General features: G+C 43.8%; 1 protein-coding gene across 1 annotated transcript in view; it reads left to right on the top strand.

The window, feature by feature from the left end:
- LOC113406796 (calcium uptake protein 2, mitochondrial-like) overlaps window positions 1-23,375 on the top strand; it is a 254,715-nt gene that overhangs the window by 126,752 nt on the left and 104,588 nt on the right. The window contains exon 2 of the mRNA XM_026653524.1: window positions 23,192-23,339. Coding sequence (XP_026509309.1) covers window positions 23,192-23,339 — 148 coding nt within the window. The remainder of the gene's footprint in view (window positions 1-23,191; window positions 23,340-23,375) is intronic.

The following is a 23,375-nucleotide window of genomic DNA, read 5'->3' as shown; positions in this document are numbered from 1 at the left end:
GTGCTGCCTAGTCAGATTAGAGAAGCATCTGTCCCAGAGTCTATAGGTTCTGAAGTCCATGTGGTTATATTTGGTCAGCAGACAGTGTGTGTCAGTCTGCACTACAACTGAAAAACAAGATGTAGTTCTCGTAATGCAATCCCACCATTGTGCTGAATAATAAATCCCTGTCAGAGCAAGCACAAAGTATGTAGGTTAAAAATTGACAGATTAAAGGATATGCATTTTAATGTCTAATTATATTTGGCACACTGCATATTGGTGTGAGCTGATATGGAAATCTAAGACTGTTTCTACTTGTACTTTTCTGAAAGGCACTGTGTATTCAGTCACTGTTTAAAACATTTTGGATGTGCAAACATGTTAGCTATAGTGCTTATAAATGACAAGTATTCTGATAAGTGTTTTGAAAATATGCAAATGACGGCTTGTCTGAGGGCAAGCTAGCAGTTTCCTTCAGAATGCTTCCCTCAAAGTATGTAGATTGTAAAATGTCATACATGTATAATGGCTCTTCAGAAATGTTATTGGCATATGGTGAATATGTGGTTTACAGAGCTATTGGAAATATGAATGATGGTTTACTGAGTTACTGCATTATTATTTTTAAAGGTTTGTAAAAAACCACTTTCCTAAGATCTTTCTGTTGAAATTTGTCACTTTTTCCTGTTTTAATATCATTGTAATCTATTCTTCTCTCACTGCCAAAACTGCTAACATCATTTACCATGCCTTAATTAGCACTCACCTTCATTATTGTAGCTTTCTTGTCTCTGGCCTCCCCTCGTCTCACCACTGGCCTTTAAGCACCATCTAATTAAAAATGTTTATAACAAATTTGTTCTCGCAACCCCCACCCTCTACTCTGAAACTCTTCACTGGTTTCTTGTCTCTTATTTCAACAATTTCACGTTCTTTATCCTTATCTGGTCATCCCTATCTTTAACTCTGCTTTCATTGTCTCCTAATCCCGTGCCTTCTCTCTTTACTCCTTTGAATCCTAGCCCCTTTACCATCTTCTCCCAGTCCTGGCTTTGGATGTGCATTCATTAGGATCTCTGTGCTTAGACCAGTCTCCTGTTTTCTTTCCATCAGGTACCCTGTCTTCTCCCTCAGATTCCTCCTTGAAATGTACTGCTTCTGGAATGGCTAGCTATCTATGCTAAACTATCTGTTCTACTTTGTATTTAGCTGTGACTCTCTAAGGCTATGTCTTCACTACAAAGGTAAGTCTACCTATGTTACGTGGACTTACAGCCACCGCATTAATTACTGCGGTGGCTGATGTCTACACTACCCTCCTTGGGTCAGTGGTGCGCATCGTCATCAGGAGCATGTCTACTGACCTAAGAGAGGCAGTGTGAGGAACTGAGAGCCCGGTCTTTCAACTCTGCTGGTAGCTCCCTGCCGGGAGGCCGGCTGCCCCACAGCCGATGTTAGGAACCACTGAATCACCCGAACAACGCCGACATAAGCTCTACACCTCTCGCTGAGGTGGTTTTATTACACCTCCACTGTTTTGTTGACAAATTGTGTAGTATAGACAAGGCCCGAGTACCTTTCCCAGACCTGAGGAAGAGCTCTGTGTAGCTCAAAAGCTTGTTTCTCTCACCAACAGAAGTTGGTCCAGTGAAAGATATTACTTCATCCACCTTGTGTCTCTCTGCTTCTATGGCTCTTTCCTGTCTGGGTCTCATCAATAATCTGTCAGTCATAAGGCTGCCTCACTGACGTCAGTTAGAATTTTTTCTTTGACTTCCGTGAGAGCAAGATTCAATATTGACAGTAAAAGCTTTTAAAGCTGTAAAGCACTATGTAAATGTATAACACTATGCAAATGACCTTCTTTATGACCCTGCCAGCAGGTAGGGGATTTTGGGGGACAACTACTGCACTGGTGGGGTGCAAAATAAGCTTTATTAAGAAAATGCAAAAACAGGGAAAATTCAATAGTGAGGGGTATGGGGTTTGTTAAGGTAGACAATTAGGGAGGGGTTTCTTTTAGTAAATAGGATAGGGGGTTTCAATAGTGGGGTACAATACAGTGGGGTACAATACAGTTGGGTACAATACAGTTGGTAACCAATTAACACTGAAGTATAAATGTAACAGGTAGCTAACAGTTTCTATGTAAAGGGTGTGTTACAGCAGCATATAACCAACTAACAGTTATGGGTAAAATGTGTTAAATAACCAACAACTCTAGGTAAAAATATGTCACAGTGGTGTAAATGTAAAATGTGAGGTGTGTTAGAAAGAAAAAGAAATGGGGGTTTATGCTAGACTTTAGTAATACAATTGAGGTTTGGCAGCAGTAGGAGCGGGGTGAGCACGTGGGGGAAGGGATTAAAAGAGAGAGAGAGAGAGAAAGACAGTGGTAGAGGAATGAGGTTGGGGGATGGGGGAAGAGGAGCACATGGTGGAGCAGAGACCAAAGGCAGAGGCGCTGCGGAGGGAGATTTAAACTCAGGGAGACACAGAGAGCAGACAGGCTGCAAGTTTAAACAGCAGAGAGACTGCAATGAGTGACTGGGGAGCTCAGGGGGAGACACGGGCAAGCTCGGGGGAGGGTAGCGGGAAGACAGACTTAACCACAATTATACAGAACACAGCAAAATCTTATCTATGATCTAACTTAACCAAGACTACACAAATTAACAAGTAACAGAACACAATGCAACAATTTTTTAAACCTAACTTACAGAGCACAATACAAACAATTCTTTAAACCTAACTTAATCACAGCTAGGGTTACCATATTTCAACACTGAAAAAAGAGGACACTCCACGGGGGCCTGGCCCTGCCCCAACTCCGCCCCTTCCCCGCCCCAACCCCGCCCCTTCCCCAAAGCCCCTGCCCCAACTCTGCCCCCTCCTCTGAGCACCCTGCATTCCCCCTCCTCCCTCCCGCTCTGATCTTGGTTGGGGGTTGCTAAGTGCTTCCCTGCTCCCCACTCGCCCTACAGCCCCTGCGCCCCCCTGCCCCTGCAGCCTCTGTGACCCGTGTTCCCCACTCGCCCTGCAGCCTCTGCACCTCCCTGCCCCTGCAGCTTCTGCCCCCCCCGCCTGCCCTGCCCCTGCGCCCCCCGCCCCTGCAGCCTCTGAGACCCCTGCTCTCCACTCGCCCTGCAGCCCCTGCACCCCCCTGCCCCTGCAGCCTCTATGCCCCCGCCTGCCCTGCTCACCCAGCAGCCTCTGCCTGCTGGGGGCTTCAGACGCTTGGCAGCGCGGGTCCCTGCAGCCCCGGCCGCAGCTTCCTTCCTGCCTCCGAGCGCGTTCCCCAGCCTGTCTGTCCCCGCCGGAAACAGCTCCCGCGGCGCCGGGTTCCAAGCTGCACGGGGCAACGGGGCCACAGGAAGGGTCCCCCAGTGGCCGGGGGGTTCCTGCCCGCGAGGGAAGCCCGAGCCCCCCCATTCCCCGCTTGAGCATTGTAGCTGGGGCAGCTGGGCTGCGCTGTGGACCCGGCGGATCATGCTGGGCGGACCCTGGCTTATGCCTCCCTATTTCCCCGGACATGTCCGGCTCTTTGGAAATTCCCCCCGGACGGGGATTTGAGCACCAAAAAGCCGGACATGTCCGGGGAAATCCAGACGTATGGTAACCCTAACCACAGCTATGCAAAATGAAATTACAACTTATCTGGACTAAGAACCTGATTCTAATAGGTGCACCTTACACTCCCTGCCACTTCTTTGATTGGGAGGGGGAGCAGTTCCAGAGGGCAGAGTGGTGTGTGCCCAGGGTACAACCCGGGGGAGGGGGGTTAACTAGTGGTGGCCGCAGCAGTGGGGTGGCTGCAAGCCGGCAGCCCAGGATACAGTCCAGGAAGGCACAGCCTAGCAGCGGCACAGGCTTATTTCTAGCAGCAAAGGCGCTGCGGAGCCAGAAACAGATTACAGATACAGACCAAGGAGTTAGCTTGGGTCTGTCTGCTGGGGAAACAAGGCCAGCAGCTAGGACAGGGGGAGTTTGCAAGAGGGAGTTCTTACCATTCCCCAGGACAGCAGCAAGCACAGAGACAGGAACGGCAGTAGCATCGGAGGATGGAGAGAGGACTCGATCCGCTTACAATAATCAGGAGATCTCCAGGCACAAATTCGTTGTTCGTGGGAGGGGAGTTTAAAAACGGGGGTAAGCTCAAAAACAAACGAGAGCGGGGAGAGGGCCCCCCAAAGACCCCTAGCTGATCAGACCAGGTGGTAAAGCAAGGACCTTCTCCGAGGTCTGATCAGAAAATGTCCGGCTTTAAAGGCAAACTCAGGCAGTTTCCCACCAGTACTTTTGATTGGCTCCTCTTGATACAGGGGAAGAGAGAAGGCAGGGAAAGGCTGCAGGTAAGCATAGGCATGCCTGGGCATGTTCTGAGCCACAGGTATGACTCATATGCTTAATTAGTTGGCCACTTCAGGTCTTGCATTTCTGGGCAGCGCCCTCCACACCGAGCCCGGGTCTGAACAAAGGAACCAAACAAAGAAGCAAGAAGCCCCCTCCGTAGGCAGAGCAATGGCTCCAGTTAGTCTGTACAAGCCATTCCTATGAATAGGGCTGTGACTTTAGTTAGCACAATGGCCGGGAGGGGCGGCCACACAGGACAAACAGAAAGGAGAGGGAAAAAGAGGAATGCAGCAGGGGGACAGCTGTAACAGACGCTTTAGTTTGAAGAAGTGCCCAAAAGGCAATGTGCACTTTCTGAAGGAAGACTCACCCCCTGCCCTGAAGAGCATGTAATCAAACTGACTTGTGACATGGCTGACAGAATATTATACAACATAGGGGGCCAGATTCTCAGGCCCAGCTCTTTCTGCGCTGCCTCAGTTGTACAAAGCAGGTGGAAAGCTACCATAAAGGGGCAATGAAGATTTTTCCAACAGTGGCAAATTATCATGTGGCATAGAGCCTCAAGCACAAGCAGTCCCAGGATTACAACCACTTTTCAGGGCCGACTCTAGGTTTTTTGCTGCCCCAAGCAAAAAAATTTTTGGCTGCCCCCCCCCCCGCGCTTTTTTTTGGCTTTTACACATGTTTGCACTTTGTAGTTTTGTTTTGACTGTTTAAAATTAACAAAAAATGAAAACAGAGAATTTGTGGGGGAGGGAGGCAGCAGCCTCTGGGGTTCCAGCACGCAGAAGCTCCCCAGGGGTCCTGGGGACCCTCCCACCTGGCCCGACTCTTACTTTCCTGCAGATCTGGCCTGAGGTGGAGTCATCTCTGGTCACCACCGCTCCCAGGGCCAGGGGTTGGGGCTGCTGCTGGATCCCAGCCCTGCTCATCCTTGGGCTTCGCCTTGGCCCTGGCACAAGCTGGGCTCAGCCCGGGCTGTCGCTCCGCTCCCCTCTCCCCTTCCCTGGCAGGAGGCGGCGCAGAGAGGAGGCGGAGGCGGGGACAAGCCGAGGAGGAGTGGACTGCCCGGGCGCCATGTTACCCCGTCCTCTGCAGCCGGAGCAGGGCTGTGCTACCGGCTCCCGCTTGAGGGGGGGGGGGTGGCCGCTGCCCGCGGGAGAGCGGCGTGAACAAGCTGAGGAGCGTCCCGTCCTCTGAAGCCGGGGCAGGGCCGCGCTACCGGCTCCCGCCGCTCTCCCGCTGTCAGCGCCCAACCCCCAGGCGGAGCCGGTAGCGCGGCCCTGCCCCAGCTGCAGAACGGGCCGCTCCTCGGCTTCTTCACGCTGCTCTCCCGCGGGCAGCGGGAAGCGGCCACCCGTGCCCCCCCCTCTCCCCGGCAGGCGCCGGTAGCACGGCCCTGCCCTGGCTTCAGAGGATGGGCCGCTCCTCTGCTTGTTCGCGCCGCTCTCCTGCGGGCAGCGGCCACTTCCCCCCCAGGCGGGAGCCGGTAGCTCAGCATTTTGCCGCCCCATACATTTTGCCGCCCTAGGCACCAGCTTGTTTAGCTGGTGCCTAGAGCCGCCCCTGCCACTTTTCTCCCCAGATCCCCCCAGCTGCTCCCAAGTGTAAAGTCAGTATGGCTGAGAATCTGACCTAGTATGTCAACTGAAAAGTTATGGGGAAGAAAAAGTTTTCTTCTAAAAATATTTGCTCAAATTTTCAGGTTCCTGTATCGCTTTCATGCCTGTAGTTCGGTTCTTGGGTATATTCATTGCTATAGATAGATATTACTGTACTAGCATAAAAATAAGTGCTATGAAGAAAATTAATACCATTTCTCATGTTAACATGCAGGGATCTAAATCTGAATACAATCTACATGAAGTAGATACAATACATTTTCCACTCATCAACTGGTTATTTTAATACAGACTATCGAGCTTTCTGAGACAACTCAAAACATCTATTTCATGTGTATTTTGCCTTTAAGGTGTTTATATGACTTTTCTCTGTTCTGTATATATTTAGTACTTCTAAAAAAGTGAGTGCAAGCAATGTACTATTGAAATAGTGTAATGTATAAGTAGTGCAGTGTGATAACTTGCAAGTTGAAGTGTAAATGTATGATTTTTAAATTAGTTGGTTGTGTGTCTTGTTAGAACTTGTGGACCCTGCCTGCCTTTATTATATTTTCTTTGTAGATTTATTTTTTGCTTCCTACTTTGTCTTCAGTTTATATTTCAAGAAGGATCAGGGTGACCAGATGTCCTGATTTTATACAGAGAGTCCTGATAGTCGGGGCTTTTTTTATATAGGTGCCTATTACCCCCGGCCCGATTTTTCACATATGCTGCCTGGTCACTCTCTAAGAATGATCTAATCAAAAGCAAATATCAATGGATTTGAAATGTAGAAATTAAAAAGCTTTGAACTAAGGCTTACTGATGTACTATTGCCCTTATTATTACTTATATTGTAGTGGTACCCAAAAGCCCCAAATCAGGATTGAGGTCTCATTGTTCTAGGCACTGTATGAACACAAGGGAAGTCCTGCTCTTTGCACTGTTTACAGTCAAAGACCAATGAAATGCAAGCCAATGAAATGCAAAGAGTGAAAGAGAGATTTACAATCCAAATATATAAATATTTTATAGAGGTATTTTTAGACCCAAAGATACATAAATACATAATTATCCAACTGCTGCCTCAAACTTAGTCATCATTAATTATAGTCATCACAGCAGATATGTCTTTTATGTAAAGATTTGAAGAAGGAGAGGATAGCGGCTATCTGTTTTCTTTAATAGGAACTGGTCCATCTAATCTGCTCCCTGCCATTTTGAAGTAGGTATATCCAGCAATGCTAAGGGGCCTTGGATACTACGCCATCTCAGTCTTAACAGTGGTTGGTTGTAGACTTCTATTGATAGCCCATTCTGTACCCGATAATCCTTTCAGTGAAAAGTATTTCAATATTCTATTGATTTCATTTTTGTAATTTTTTAGGGCTTTAATATTTTGAACTCACAAGTTTATTTCAGTTCAATGGTAGTGTTTTTAATTTCAATTGTTAGACATAGTAATCTTAATAGCTGTAACCTTTTCAAATGGAAATAAATTTTATTTTTTTCTGGTTGGTCAGTGCCCAGGCTTGCCATTTGATCTCTTAGATTAAACCAGAGAAATATAATGTGGAAATGAAATCATATGGGCTAATTCACTTCAAAAGAACATTTTGCTTGTGATCTGGTCCCTTTGATTTGGTATTGGTTTTGGTATCTTGGTGTATTTGAATGAGTCTATATAATATGTGGCTCAGATTCTTTATTATGAAAGCATGAGCTTTTCCTTTTTTAACATATACATTTTTAGCAGGATGGACTGATTTAAATCAGTGATGTAACTCGCTGATTTTAATCCTGACTTAAATTAGCAAGCAGAAAACCTTGATATAATGATGCATTTCTTATTTATTAGATGATTAATGTTTTACTTGTGATTTGTGTCAAGCTTTATTTGGATGAAAATTCATATTCAGTTAAAAATGCACAAAACATTTTAAAATGTTTTAGTAAAATAAAATTTAAATGTACTGGGTACATAACCTTTCTGATAAACTTTATTTCTTATCAAAACCTGTTTTGAATTTAAAATTTAATAGATCTATTAAACAAAGGACGTATTATCTATAGTTAGTGAATTGAACTGATTGTTTCTGGTTACCATGCCCTCCAAGATTTTAGAACTAGTAGATCTCATCCTCTCACGTAGGCTTTTATCCATAGACTGGAAGAGGAAAACAAGCTTTTTTGCTTTTTCAACTACAGTTGGTTTCTTAACTTTGAATGAACTAGCCATTAAACTGAACTTGTTGAATAAAAATATTCTCTGTATCATCAGAAGAGGCTACTGCTGTCAATAGTGGTTTACTCCTTCAACAAATGCTGGTTCCACGTGCTTAGCCAGTGACTTCCATCAGTTCATTGATATGACTTTATTTAAAACTTGGCCACAAACATACTGCTTAATGTTACTTTTTTAATTTAATTTAAATTATTTTATAGATTATAGTAATCTTAGGCCTTAACATAGGTTGTCATTTCACATTTAATTTTAAATATGTTTATTTTAAAAATAAACCCATATTTAATTTAAATACAAAAATTGAAGAAATAAAAATCAGATTTTTAATTTTTTTATCCACCCTGATATTTACTTTTTTAAATGTTAGTATCTTATAAAATACATTTAGTAACTTACATGTGTATATACTGTGTATTTCTTGTCTGAAACCTTTGTCATCTGTGAAGTTTTAATTTTTGAAGCCTAGGGACTTCAGGCTTTAATTTCTCATTCTGTGCATTCATACACTAAATGTGTCAAAACTTGCAGCACAGATTGAAGATAAATTAAGTTTTCAGTTTTAAATCTAGACTTTAAGACTTCCATATCTTGATAATTTCAAATTGGATTTGGTTAAATTTGATGTACAATAGTGACAAGTGTACTGCATAGTTTTCATCAGACTCAGAAATCTGAGGTGAACAAGATTTACTAAATCCGGGGGTGGATTAAGCATGAAGTCATGGATCCATCCTCAGTGCTACAAGGCGGCCTGCTGGCCCCAGTGAGGTTTAAACTGCACACAGACTTCGTTACTTATGCCTAAAACAGGCACAGTTAATGGAGCAATCAGTATACCCTGCCAAGTCTGCTGATATCCATGTGGGAGGAGGAAAAGAGAAACATTCCCCTCCTTATTGTGTCTGAGGGGAGGAAGAACACAGCTTATGGCCCTCTCATTGTATCCAAAGGGGAGGGAAAGGAAAAGAGGACTCGGAGCTTTCCCTCAGTGAGGGGTTGAGGATAGAGGGAAAGATGAGGAAATGAGGAGAGAGGGTGTTTAGAGGGGTGAACTGATAAGGAAAGGAAGAAAAGGAGACCAAGCTGGAAAAGAGGAAGAAGGGCTGGAGAGAGGACAGATGTGAACCCAGTGTGGAAGGGAACAGAGTGAAGAAGGAATAACGTTCTTGGAGAGAAAATAGATTGAAAAATGTATATTATTGAACATCACAGAAAAATTGGACTGAGGGGAAAATGCATAGAAAAAGGTGATAACGCACCAAGATACTGCACGATGTGCAAGGGAAGAAAAAATAGAGAAGAAAGGAAAAAGAAACTAACAATAGATGCAAGGGAGGAAACAGTAAGTTTATTTTTAAAATAGTTTGGACTAAAATATTCTACTCTCTATATGCACATGTTATGCACATATTTAAGTCCTCCCTTGTATGCTATTTGTACTTTGTTAGCCATACTGTCATGTTAACTCTTGCTTTTAGCTCATTTTTTCCATTGCACTTACTACACATGTATTATTTCAAAATTACTTTTCAAAAAGATACATAACTGGATTTTCTTTACAAAATAATATATATAATTAGAACAGGTGTCACAGATCCTAGCAAGTGTCCCTTCCTAGCTAACCATGAGGATTGCTGTGAGGGGAATCCAAGCTTCTGTGCTCTGGATTCCCTGGGGTGTTTTAGGCTCCCGGAGCCTGAACGGAGTCCAGCCACTGCCCCAATCTCAGGGTCTCTAGGCACATTCCCAGGGAGCAGACATTCTATCTGGCATCCCCCTTGTGAGTGTTGGAACCTGCTGTCCAGCCACCTAACTGTCTGGGCACCACACTGACCCTTCAAACTCCTCAGTACTTGAATATACCCCTCTCCCAGAACTCCACTCCCAAAGGTGTGAAGCTTCTGGTTTACAGTTTAACTACCTCATGGGCATGCAGTAGTTGTGAAGCAGTCAACACAAACATGTTTTGTTCAGTCTATCACTTTATACTCTTTACTTAACAGATAAAGCACAGATCATAATCCTAAATCCAATATGTCCCTCACTACGTCACCCTTCCTTTGCAAGGGGATCATCTGTGTTCTGTCAAGCAGACAGGCAGCGTTCTCCACCGCACTTGCCTACCCTGCCCCTGCAGGAGCCTCCATCCCTCATCTTAATCTGGTCAAAATGGCTCTCAATTCCCCTGTGTGAGTCCCTTTATAGACTCCTCCTGAGGTCACCTGCTTCTTTTGGTCTGATTTTTGGTAATTTTCCATTTCTCGCAAACCTCCCTCCCTTCTGACAAGAGGAGGAAGTGTCTTCTCCCAGATAGAATAAACCTATTGTCCCACTGTGTTTTACTTTGAATAGATTATAGTTGAGTGCTGTCATATCTGGCCTGGCAGAGACATGGCACAACCCAGCTAACTCATGGGGGATTCACATGAGGGCTTTCCTTGAGACTGTAATTTCTTGATTCAATTTCATAAAATCATCCAAAATTCAGAAGTGGTAAAGATAGAATCCCTAATTCATCACAATGTCATCCTCCATACAGAAAGAAAATTAACAAAAATAATAGTACAGTGGGTCCTGTTCAGCCACCTGGGAACCAGGTTGCTGATACAATCCAAAATACAAAAGAAAACCCATGCATTCTTCACTAGCTTTCCAAATAAAATTCATGAAGTTAAGCAGTTTTATTGCACAAATTTCAAACTAACTTGAAGTGGAAAGCACATTAATGGAGAAATTGCTGCCCTTAAGCTTTTCTCAATGCAAGCAGCAGACCATAGCTTCTGAAATAATGCTCACAGTGTCCAATAGCTTCCTAACAGCTGATCCACTGCCATGTCAACAGTAGGGGAAACACTTGCATCATTAGAGGGTGGTTCTGACCTCATTCAAGTCTAATTCACCATTAACTATTGTAGCTATACCATTACAATTCTCAAATTAACATTCAAGGTCTGACTTAAAACTACAAAAGCAACTAAATTCAGAGTTAAGGATGAAACTCCATCCTTTTTTTTTTTTTTGGTCTGATTGCATACTTCCGGTTCCAAATGAGATGTGTGGTTGACTGGTCAATTTATAACTCTGGTGTACGTAACTCCAAGGTTCTTCTGTGGTTCTTTGTAGTTTAATTTCTTCTTATGTGGACCTATTAAAGAGAAAAATAAGCCCAAATTGTTCTAGCAGTCATTTTTGATTATGCTTACAAGAGCATTTTTAAAAATAGTAATAACTCTTTGTTACTGTTAGTCTTTTGAGTAAATATGAATTTTATATCCTATTTGGTATGAGTTTTGGCTGCTGTGTTTATTAATAGGTGTTTTTATACCTAAACTCTATTTTTTTAAGTTGTCACTTTTATCCACTTATAAATACAAGAATGTTCCCTATAGTATATTTGTCATTATTTAATCCTATTTTGAAGATGATCTACAAAGAGGGGGGAAATGGATTGTTCCCCCTTTTGCTTATTTATGATGTATAAACACTTGAAAGCTGTGGAGGCTTTTTATTATTGTTGCTGTCGTTGTTTTTCAATTAAAGTGTTTTTCTGCTTCTTTTTTTCCTTAGAAATGTCAGGAATGTTGAGTCTTACCATCCTTTTTTGGTTGAAGGGCTACTTGGATGACTCAGGAAAATGTACTAGGAACCTTTCAGACCTTAATTGAAGTTGGGGAGGTGTTGAATCCTTAACAGAGAGAGGTTTTTCTCCAAGTGTATGTATTTAGTTGGTATTAGCAAAAAAAAACAAAGTTTGTAATTGTATAAAAATTACATCACCCTCATGACAAATGTTGGTGATTAGATCTTGGGTAAAGGCTAGCTCAGTGAAGCTTGCTGGGGACTAGTCTCAGATAACAATGGTAGGTAGAGAAAAGCAACCAAAAGATGGGTGAGTGTTAGAATGGTTCATGTAATTAAGGGGATGGTGGTTACCATTTGGGACACAGGTTTACAATTTAGGGGTCTTACAAAACCTCATGCTGCTCCTGGATGTCTGGGTAGAAGTTCTGGCCAAGAGTGTTTTTTCCATCCATGCCTGCCTAGAAAAGTCTGACAGTTTATTTTAGGTGTGGATTTTGCTGTAGTTGTTAACGACTTTGTCCCACTGAGATGACACTGCTATAACACATTTTACTTGGGACTACCTCTTGAGATTATCTGGAAACTGCTGCTGGAGCAGAAAGATTCTGCCTTCTTATTCAGCAGAGTTTCACCCAAAGAGATTAGACAAACACCTATCAGGGATGGTCTAGATAATACTTAGTCCTGCCATGTGTGCAGGGGACTGGACAAGGTGACCTCTCGAGGTCTCTTCCAGTCCTATGAGTCTATGATTCATTTTCTGACCAGCAAAAACACTATAAAGTGAGACATTCAAAGTTGATAAGTGTCTGCATTTTTTACATTTATGTTGTTTTGTACTTTAATAGGAAGAGTAAAAGAGACAATGGCATGTACCATAGTGTTCTGGCATTTAATTAATTTTTTAATGAGCAGTTAGATAAGGTTATGTTTGTTACTGTTAAGAAAATGAAACTTTCCTGTAGAAAGACCTTTGATACCTTATATAGAAAGTAACACGTCCTGATCTCTGTGTGAGTAGGTGGGACTTTATTGTTAGAATAAACTACATTAAACATTGAAAGGAGCTGTGAGCTTTGACCTTTTATATTTCCAGCCAAAAGTGATTACAACAGAATTGCAGGAGATAAAATAGTAAGCATATTATATGGCATCAAAAAAATGTAGGTTCTAGCACTTTTACAGATAGCTAACAAAGAATAAAAATACTGTGGAATCAGTGAAAACTTTTTAAAATTATTCTATTTTGTAATGAAAGAAAATGATACACTGGGTATAGCATATGGCTGGATACTACTGGTCTAAATCCAGAGAAACCATTGTCTTCAACTGAGAGCAGAATTTGTCTGTAATTTTGTTACAAAATCCTACTGTCAATCCACCACTACCACTCCCCACTGTTAAATCTGTATGCTTAAATTGGCATTTGGATATTTATAAGTCCACTGAACTGAGAAAAGCATCTTTTAAATTTAGCTAAAACTGCAGTGGTGATGGCTGTTCTTCTGAATGATTATTTTTCCAAACTATAAGAGAACATGCTCAGGCCTGGAAAGTCATATTACTCTATTTTTTGTGGTGTTCTGGCTCAGTCACAAATTTTCTAGCCTTTGGTCCAAAAGGTTGTGAAATCAAGTTCTATAGAAAGACCTGAACTCCAAATGAATGCTAGGTTGTGTAGTACTAGGGTGATGCTATACTGTTTATTTAAAATGTTTGTTTAGTTACAGCTGTGCTGTATCTCTTTCCTGAGTACCAAGTAAATAACAGTCATAAACAGTATAGTGCAAATGATAGGATGCCAGATGCTGCGTCTAAAGTAGCAGACAAGAATGTCCAGTCCCAAAAAGGCTTAAGGTGAGACAATGTCTTAAAACTAGAGGCTGTTTTTACTTAAACTTGTAGCTTATTCCAGCTTTATCTGTTGCAACCTCAAAAGCATTCCAGTCCAACCGACAAGGAAGGTAAGAGGTTAGACCAGGGATCGGCAACCTTTGACACACGGCCCACCAGGGTAAGGCCCCTGGCGGGCCGGGCCGGTTTGTTCGGTTGTTGCGATCGGCTGAACCTGCGGACGCGGCCGGTAAATAAACCAGCCCAGCTCACCGGGGGCTGCGTGCCAAAGGTTGCTGATCCCTGGGTTAGACCTTCTAGGTCGTAAGGTCTTTTCTTCAGTCAGCCTTCAGTTCCTCAGCTCTAACTACCTGTCATTGCTAGCTAAATATGACTTTTTGAATTATCCGCCAGTTAGCAGACTTTGCAGACAAGCTGCCCCAACAGGACCATGCTCGCTTCCAGACTATTCTGGAGGAAGGTAAATTGGTTGCCAGGATGACGCTCCAGGCTGCAGTAGATCCAGCAGACACATCTTCCTGTACTATGGCGACTGGGATTATCATGAGGAGGAAATCCTGATTACATTCCTCTGGTTTCCCTAGGGAGGTGCAGAACACAATTGAGGACCTCCGCTTCGATGAAGCTTACCTCTTCAATCAGAAAACTGACGATTCCCTGCACTCGCTCAAAGAATCTAGAGTCACTCTGCGATCTCTGGGTATTTATACACCGGTGCCCAAGCAAAAGTTTTATCATTCACATCCTGCACAGCAATGCAGGATGGTCTCCATCCTCCTTTCAGGGCACAGGGTTCAACTCCACCTACTTCCTGGTACCCAAGAGAAAAGGAGGCTGGAGACCAATCCTAGATCACAGTCAGCTCAACCGCTTAGTATGCAAGCCAAAGTTTCATATGGTCGCACTTGCAGCCATCATACCCTCACTAGAAAGAGGCATATGTTTACGGCTCTCAGTATGCAAGATGCTTACTTTCAAATAGCTATCCACCCAACCCACAGACTATTCTTGAGTTTTACGGTGAGCACTCAAAACTTCTAATGCAAAGTCCTGCCGTTTGGACTCACTGCTTCCTACGTCTTCACCAAGGTTTTCTCCATGGTGGCAGCCCACCTCCGGCGTCAAAGAGTCCTCGTCTTCCCTTATCTCAACAGTTGTCTACTGGCAACCCAGTCCAGACGAGAAGCTTGAGTATCGACATCCCAGCTGCTTCTATTCCTCTCCTCCCTGGGAGTCAGTGTGAACATCAAAAAATCAACTTTAGACCCAACTCAGTCCCTGGAATTCATCATAGCACACATTGATGCAGTCTCTGAGCATGCCTACGTACCAGAGGACAGGTTCTGGATCCTGCTGGAACTAATCGCTTCAGTGACTTCCAACCTCTCTGTTCCGGCCAGAACTTGCCTTTCCCTCCTTGGCCCCATGGCGGCATGCTCATCTTCATTTCTGCTGTCTACAACTGTGTTTACAGAACGTCCATTCTCCCACACTCCATTCCATGGACACCATTCTGACTCTTCCCGATGAGGTCCTCTTCTCCCTTTGGTGGTGGACAAACCTGGATCAGGTTTGCTCTGGGATTTCTTTCCTTATATAATGATCATTCTCCCCTGATATAATGATCATTACGGATGCATCTCTTGATGGATGGGGCGCCCACATGGCACACATGGCTTGGACTGATCGGGACTCCAGGATGCACATTAATATCCTAGAACTTTGGGCAGTAAGGAGAGCGTGTTGCACATTCCTCCCACCCAGCCGCTCCTGCCATATTCTTATCATGTTGGATAACACCACTACCATTTACTACTTAAACAAGGGAGACCCGAAGTTGCCAGCACTTTGTGTGGAAATGGTGCATCATATACAGTATCCTCTTGTCAGCAGCCTATCTCCCAGGGACTCAGAATGTGATTGCAGATACTCTCAGCAGGAACTTTGTGACTGACCAAGAGTGGGAGCTCCACGATTCAATGATCGTGGATATTTTTGACCGCTGGGGTACTCAGACCAGGGATCTCTTTGCCTCCCACACCAATGCCAGATGCATCCCATACTATTCCAGGAGCAGACTTGGAGCCCGCTCCTAACGCGACACCCCTGGTCCTTGACTGGTTAGGCTGAATCAATTATGCCTTCCCTCTCCTACCCACTCCTGCCCCATATTCTCCACACGATTCAATGGGAGGAGGCGACGGTCATTCTGATCACCACGTTCTGGCCTTGCCAGTTCTGGTTTCCTCCTCTTCTTCGCATGTCAAGGTATCCTCCACTCAGGCTACTGATTTTCCTGGAACTGCTCACTCAGCACAATGGCAAGATCAGATGCCCCAATCTGCAGACGCTTCACCTGAGAGCCTGGTTTTTGGATGAGCATCTTCACTAGCACAGAAGTATTCATTGGCAGTATGAGACATCCCCTCGAGTAGCAGGAAAAGAATCCACAAGGTGATCCTACCAGGTCAAGGGGAAACATTTCACCTTCTGGGCCCAACAGAAGAGTATGGCTCCTGAGGCCGTCAGCAACCCTCTCCTCTTGGACTACCTCCTGTCCCTGAAAGTGTCAGAATACGCTCTCAGCTCCATCAAGGTGCACATAGCACCCATTAGTGCTTTTCCCACGCTGTGAAGGGGCACTCAGTTTTCACTCACCCATTAACTGTCAGATTCTGGAAGGGCCTTGTATGATCATACCCTTCTATCCAACCCTCAACCTTGTCCTCACGGCACTGATGAAGTTACCCTTCGAACCTCTGGCCTCCTGCTTCCTTTCTCTTCTCTCCATGAAGGTCACCTTCCTGATAGCCATCACCTCTGCAAAGAGGGTACGCAAATTGGGAGGGCCATGATGGCAGGACCCCCCTTTCACCATGTTTCATAAAGACAAAGTTTCCCTATGCTTACATCCCAGGTTTCTGCTGAAGGTGGTATCCCGTTTTCACCTCAGCCAACCCATACACTTCTTCCCTAAGCCACATGCCTCAGAAGAGGAACAATGCTGTCACTCCCTCGATGTCTGAAGGGCCCTCGCCTTCTACCTGCAAAGGAGAAAGCTATTCAGGAAGTCTTCTAGACTATTTGTCGCTATAGCGGAGGAGGATTAAGGGCCAGACCATTTCCACTCAGAGGATTTCTAAGTGGATTTTGAGGTGCATTATGCTCTGCTATCGTTTGTTGGATCTGTCTCCACCCATTGGGGTCCAAGCCCACTCCACGAGTGCAAGCATCTACTACAGCCGCGCTCCACCACCTGCTGCTCACAGAGATATGTAGGGTGGCCACATGGAGTTTGGTACATGCCTTTTCCTCCTATTATGCCCTCTTGTAAGACTCTGAGATAGCTGCCTCATTTAGTGCAGCTGACCTCTGCTCCACAGTTCCATCATCTTCCTCGCACCCTCCTCCTAACTAGATACTGCTTATCAATCACCCTCAGTGGAATATAATCGGGATCATCACTCGAAGAAGAAGAGGAGTTTACTTACCTGTAACTGGAGGTCCTTCAAGATATGTGTTCCCTATCTGTATTACAATCCCGCCGTCCTTCCCCTCTGCTGCAGACCTGGTTGATTTGTGGTGGAGACATAACTGAGAGAATGGTCAGTCTGCCCTGCCACTTATTGCCTCCATTGAAACTATGAGGCGGTACAAAGGCACATGGATGGACCAACACACACTATTATTTTTAAAAGCTCCGGCTCCGGGCGTATGGCGCATGCGCATAACCCAGATAGGGACCACACATCTCAAAGAACCTCCTCTTATGAGGACTGTCAGAATAGGAAAGGTTGCAATTCCTTAGGCCCAATACCTTAGGGAATTTCTAGTTTAGTCCTGAAAAAGTCCTGGGATCCCGTTTCAGTACATTTCTCTATTACAAGCAGTGAGGTACCCTGCAAGTTTCCTGGACAGGATCAGTCTGTAGTGTTTTGTTGGGGGCAGCAGGAAGCTGAGCAAGGAAGCAGACTGTGACTGGCAGACATTGCAGCAGAGTTGTTGCAGTGATTCATGCACAGTTCCTGTTAGCAGGAGGTTGCTGCAACAGTGGGAAGCAGTTATATTCCAACACCCCAAAGCCAGCGCCTCTGCCAGTCTCTGTATTTACCTTTCACAAGGTCAGCAACTCTTCCTTTCTAGAGCCAACAGCCTATCATAGTAGGCTAACCACTTCTGTGGCTAATTCCCTGTTTCTAGGGCACTATGGACGCAGTGAACTTTCTTCAAGCTATTCTCCCTTGTCTAGCTGCTGTACAAGAACTACTTTTGAGCCCCTTTCTATATAACCCTCAGGATCCAGGACCCCTTTCCAGTCTCTGCTGTTTCGCCACAAATTCCTCACAGAACTCTGCTGCAATGTCTGCCAGTAGGGTTGCCAGTTTTGGTTGGACGTATTCCTGGAGGTTTCATCACATGACATAATCTTTAATGAAACATTAATTCCTGGAGACTCCAGGGCAAACCTGGAGGGTTGGCAACCGTATCTGCCAGTCACAGTCTGCTTAATTGCTCAGCTTCCTGATGCTAATGCAGCTCTCTAGTTCCTCCTGATACAGTGACTTTCCAAAGAGAGATGGCTTTCTGCATCAGACTCTTCCTTCCAAACAGTTTCCATCCCTATTGGCTAGGAGAGGGAAGTAAGGCTGCTCTTCCACCCCATTGGCAGTCCAAAAAATTGTAGAGAGTTTGCTGCTCAACAGATTCAACGTACGATATTACAATATACATTTAACAGCCTAGACAATAATCCAGAATACTCTATATGTTATGCACAATGTGGCCAAAATAATGTAGCAGTAAACCTACAAGAAACTTTAGCTAGTTCATGGTCATATCCCAAAAAACTTTGCAATTTGTCCTATAATGAGACCAGCAATAATAAATTTCATATCTATCATGTCTAAAGCAAACAAAAACTGTTCATATTTGAGAAGCAGAGAATAATCTAAATAATCCTCACAAAGCTATGCCTTCTGCTTCGTTTAAATGAGCTTTGTTTCTGCTTAGTTGTTTTAGAAGGAAGATTTTGGCTGAAACATATTAGAGGAGTAAAGGGTTGGAGTTTGGGGATTTCTGTTGGATGGGGCAGAGGGGCTGGCCAGCACTAGGGTGACCAGACAGCAAGTGTGAAAAGTCGGAACAGGGGGTGGGGGGTAATAGGAGCCTGTATAAGAAAAAGACCCAAAAATCAGAACTGTCCCTATAAAATCGGGATATCTGGTCACCTCCATCCCCTGTCCCGACTTTTCACACTTGCTGTCTGGTCACCCTAGCACAGGCCGGCCCCCATCCAGGCCCCTCCCTGCTCCTGGTCCCCTGACGGCCCCTTTAGCATTTGGTGTCTGATTTCAGTAGCCAGAATTAATAGTTTTTCTCCTGATAGCAAACTAGTTTTTGCAGTACATTTTTATATCTGTTCAAGACTTTGGGTTGTGCCCACCTCTATATTTTTAAATAGTCAAAGTGCCAGATGAGAAAAAAACCATTGTTCCTGTGAATAAACACAACATTTTTTGGTAGGGCAGGGAGGGGAGAAATCTGATGGTTTTTCTTCAAGTGCTTGCTCATGTCCATTCCATATTAGGTGTGTGTGCTCGCCATATGCACTCGCCATATGCACCAATGCCGGAAGTTTTTCCCTCAGTGGTATCCATAGGGGACCGTCTCTGGCGCCCCCTGGAGCAACACGCACATGCTGTAGTATAAGGGGTGCCGCCGGCTCCCCCCCGCCTCCTCCTCCGTTCCTTCTTGCTGCCAGTGATGGTGCTGGAACGTCCGCTGCTTTGGCTAGCATTACGCTTTGTTCAGTGTTTCTTTCAAATGTTTTCCTGTAAAATAGTTGTACATAATTAATAGTTAAGAGTTCCCTTAGTGTTAGTTCTAGTTTAGTCGATCCCGGTACCGGTCGAGCAGCGTGAGACATAGATAGACGGATTACCAATGCCGATCCACCAAATGCCGACGGTCTCTGAGGTCCCGCGCAAGGGACTCATCTTGATCAGATAGGTCTATGTCAAGACATAGTGGCCAGCACCGCACAGAGAAGGGCCGCTGGGCCGCATGATCATGGTTGCTGGACAGCGACCACTCTGCTTCTGGCTCCGACACTGAGCAGGAGTCCTTGACAGCAGGACAGGCCCTGGCACCGGCGGTACCGTCTACATTATTGGCACTGCAACCCACCACATGGCCCCAAGGCCAGTGGCTGGCGGCCTGGTACCCCTGGAACCCTTGGGGGTTTACCCAGTCTTCGCAGACAGTCCGGTCGTGGCGGGGGCCTCGGATAGGCTATCGGCCTCAGCATCCTGCCCTCCACCAGAGGTGGAGACCTCAGAAGGGAAGACACACACCCCCCAGGCCCATGAGGACCATGGGGAACAGCCGGCTGGGCCACCATGGCACATAGCAGATCCCACGGCACCAGCTTCATCCTCATTGTCGCCGGACAAAGCTATTACGGGTCCCCCTCAACCAGTTCCACAAGATGATGCTAAGGCTCATCAGGAACTATTGAAGAGGGTCTTCTGCAACCTGGGGCTCCAGATAGAAGAGCTAGAGGAACCATCGGACTCCCTGTTCAATGTCCTTTGCTCCATGGCACCTACTAGGGTACCCCTACATGAAGGAGTATTGAAAATCAATAATGCCGTATGGCAAATCCCCTCCTCCCTGCCCCCCCCCCTTTAAAAAAGGGCTGAACACAAATACTTTGTGCCAGCTAAAGGCCACGAGTATCTCCACACTCACCTGGCCCGAAACTCCCTCATAGTTGAGGCTGTTAGGCAAAGGGAGAGGCAGGGGCAACTCGGGCCTATGCCCAAGAATAAAGACTCAGAGAGACAGGATCTGTTTGGGCAAAAAATTTATTCATCTTCCAGCCTTCAGTTGAGAGTGGCCAATCACCACGCCCTCTTGGGCCACTACAACTATAACATGTGGCAGGCCATGGCCAAGTTTGAGGTTTCGCTTCCCAAAGGGTCCAGGAAGGAATTCTGGGTGATCCTCGAGGAGGGCATGGCTGTGGCCAGAGCGGCCCTCCAGGTAGTTTGACGCGGTAGACTCCGAGGCTCGCACCATGACCTCGGCCATCTCCATGCGGCAGGCATCCTCGCTGCTCATCTCTGGTCTGTCAATTGATGCTCAGCAGTCAATGCTTTTTTCTTACCAAAAATAAATTCTATTCCCTGTGTGTGTGTGTGTGTGTGTGTGTGTACACATTTACAGCTGTTTTATTTAAATTTAAAATTTTCAACTGTTGAAGTTCAGCAGTTTTAATATCACTAATAAGTCATGTTTTGGCCATTGTTAATACAAGTATTCTAGTATTTTAGGAGCTTGAAAATCCAATTGGCATGGACAGTTGTATAATAGGATTAACTCTTAATCTTCTTCCAGAAGCACAACATAATAAGTTTATGCAAAAAAAAATCTTTCCATAATTTCAATTAAAACAGTACTATAGAGCAATCTATTTTTAAGTTTGCTTTAGGGCACAAACTGTTGACATTATTATGAGATGATTCTAATAAGAATGCTGAATTTTAACAGCTCATAAATATGATTTATTTACTTGATATCTGAAGCAGCATTTGTTGAAACTTGTAAAAAGACAATTCTGTAGTAACCAATCCCAGAACTTTTAGACAGAGGTGATTAAAAGGAATTGAGACTTATTACATTAGAGTTGTTTTAAAATAGTATTTTTCGGAATCTGTGAATCTGATTAGTAGAAGAACAAAAATGCTGTTTGCATCTTCCACACCCACCTTTGTTCTAATGTACAAGATAAAGGTTAAAGGAACGCTTTCTACTTGAAATCTGATCAGTTTACAAATGAGTTTAAAATGGCTTCAGGTGCTACACCTGTCCCTCTGCTGCCCAGTTTTATTTTTCTAGTAACATTTTCCTAATTTTAAAATTTGTTTCACTTCCTTTATTGTTGTTCGAAAGACCCAAGTAAGCAAGGGAAACCGAATGACAGTACAGGGGTAAAAGTGAAATTGACTAATAATATAATATAAACAAAAGCAGATATCATCCAACATAGCATTTACACATGTACTTCACTTTAATGGGACTGCTTGATTCAAGTCATGCAGTTCGGAGCATAGCTGCAGTGCCTATCAAGATGGGTCTAGTCATCGCTATAGCAGGTCAGAAAATGGAATTTCCATCCTCTGGGAAATTCCAATATTTCAAAAAATGTTCTTCATGAACTGGTACAAAAAGTCAAAATATTTCATGGGACAAAATCTGAAATATTTCGATTCAGAAACATTGAAACAAGCTTATTGAAACATAGTATAGAATTAAAAATTTCAACAAAAAGTCAGTATAAGTGAAAACAAGAAAGTAGAAACAAAATACTCCATTTTGATTTTGAATTGTTTTTTAACTTTTACCTCAAATTTCATTTAAATTGATACGTTTCCTTGAAACATTTAGATTTTGAGATACCAGCTTTTTCCAATAGAAAACTTCCATGGAAAATGTTTCAACTAGCTCTAGTGTTTTGCTTATATTTTCCTTATATATCCCTATCATTTATCCTTCATTTATTTATTTGCATTTTCAGATTATAAAACCTTTTGGGCAGGAACTATATCTTCCTATAAGTCTCTACAGCATCTAATATAGTTTGGACTCGGCTATAATAACTATAACTATTTATAATAGGTTACATATGGGGTCTTGGTACTCTGAGTTTGCCTAATTTAGATTTCCTTGTTTTTCCATCATTGTTCACAGTTGTTAGTGTTACTGAAGTGTAATGGCTTTGTATACAATTTCTAAGGAGTGACATGGGTGTAGGAGAATTGTTCCGCAGCATGAGTCAAATACATATGTCATGTTCATTCTAAGAAACTCATATTTTCCCTGTGCTCAATTATTCTCTCTGAAATGGTAAAATATTATGCCTATCTCTTGTTTTCACTCCGTCCAGATTCTCTCTGCACCTAACATCACTTTCTGTTGCTGTTTCTGCAGTATTGCCAAAGCTTATGATTTTATCATAAGTCTCTCTAAATTTGGTGTTTTTCTTAAAGTCCCAGTTCATGGAGTCAGGTGATTATGTTAGAATCTCATCTCTGATTACAAAAAATAGTAAGTTTCAACCTCATGATTATGGAGAGGCGCTTGGAAACATGAACCCTAAAGGCTCAAAACCCAGAAGGCAAATAAAAAGAACACAACTTACTTTTAAAATCTCATGATGGGGGGGGGGGGTGATTTTTGGTGTGGACAATACTGCCTCTGCTTCTGTTGTCTAAAACCCAAACCCACACCTAAATTGGAAAAATCACTGTTCCTATATAATGTGTCATGGTAGTTGTTTCATAGCTAGACAACAAATTTTAACAATGGTTCAAAAAACATTTTGAACTGTGCATAAACCTATCCCTTTTTAAGGTTAAACTAGAATAACTATCTTAATTACAACCAGTCCCTCTTACAGTGGTGACTTGACCTCAATATACTGAGGATAGTAGGCTGCCTTCTGATTAGGATAATGGTCTAAAGCCTAATCATATTTTTGTTACATTGTTTTTTCCCCCCCTGTTTTTAGAAGGAAGATGTCGCTAATGAGGAGATGGCAGAAAAACTCTCTATTCGAAAGCAGCGCTTTATGAAGTTTGCATCCTTGGAATATGAAGGAGAATATTACATGACACCTAGAGACTTCCTGTTCTCAGTAATGTTTGATCAAGTCAGCCGTAAGTTGATTTCTCCTCAGTAAATTGTACTACTGA

This window comes from Terrapene carolina, unplaced genomic scaffold (assembly GCF_002925995.2).
Source record: "Terrapene carolina triunguis isolate 2854851 unplaced genomic scaffold, T_m_triunguis-2.0 Scaffold139, whole genome shotgun sequence".
Lineage (NCBI taxonomy): Eukaryota > Metazoa > Chordata > Testudines > Emydidae > Terrapene > Terrapene triunguis.
This window is presented reverse-complemented; position numbering and strand designations above follow the sequence as displayed.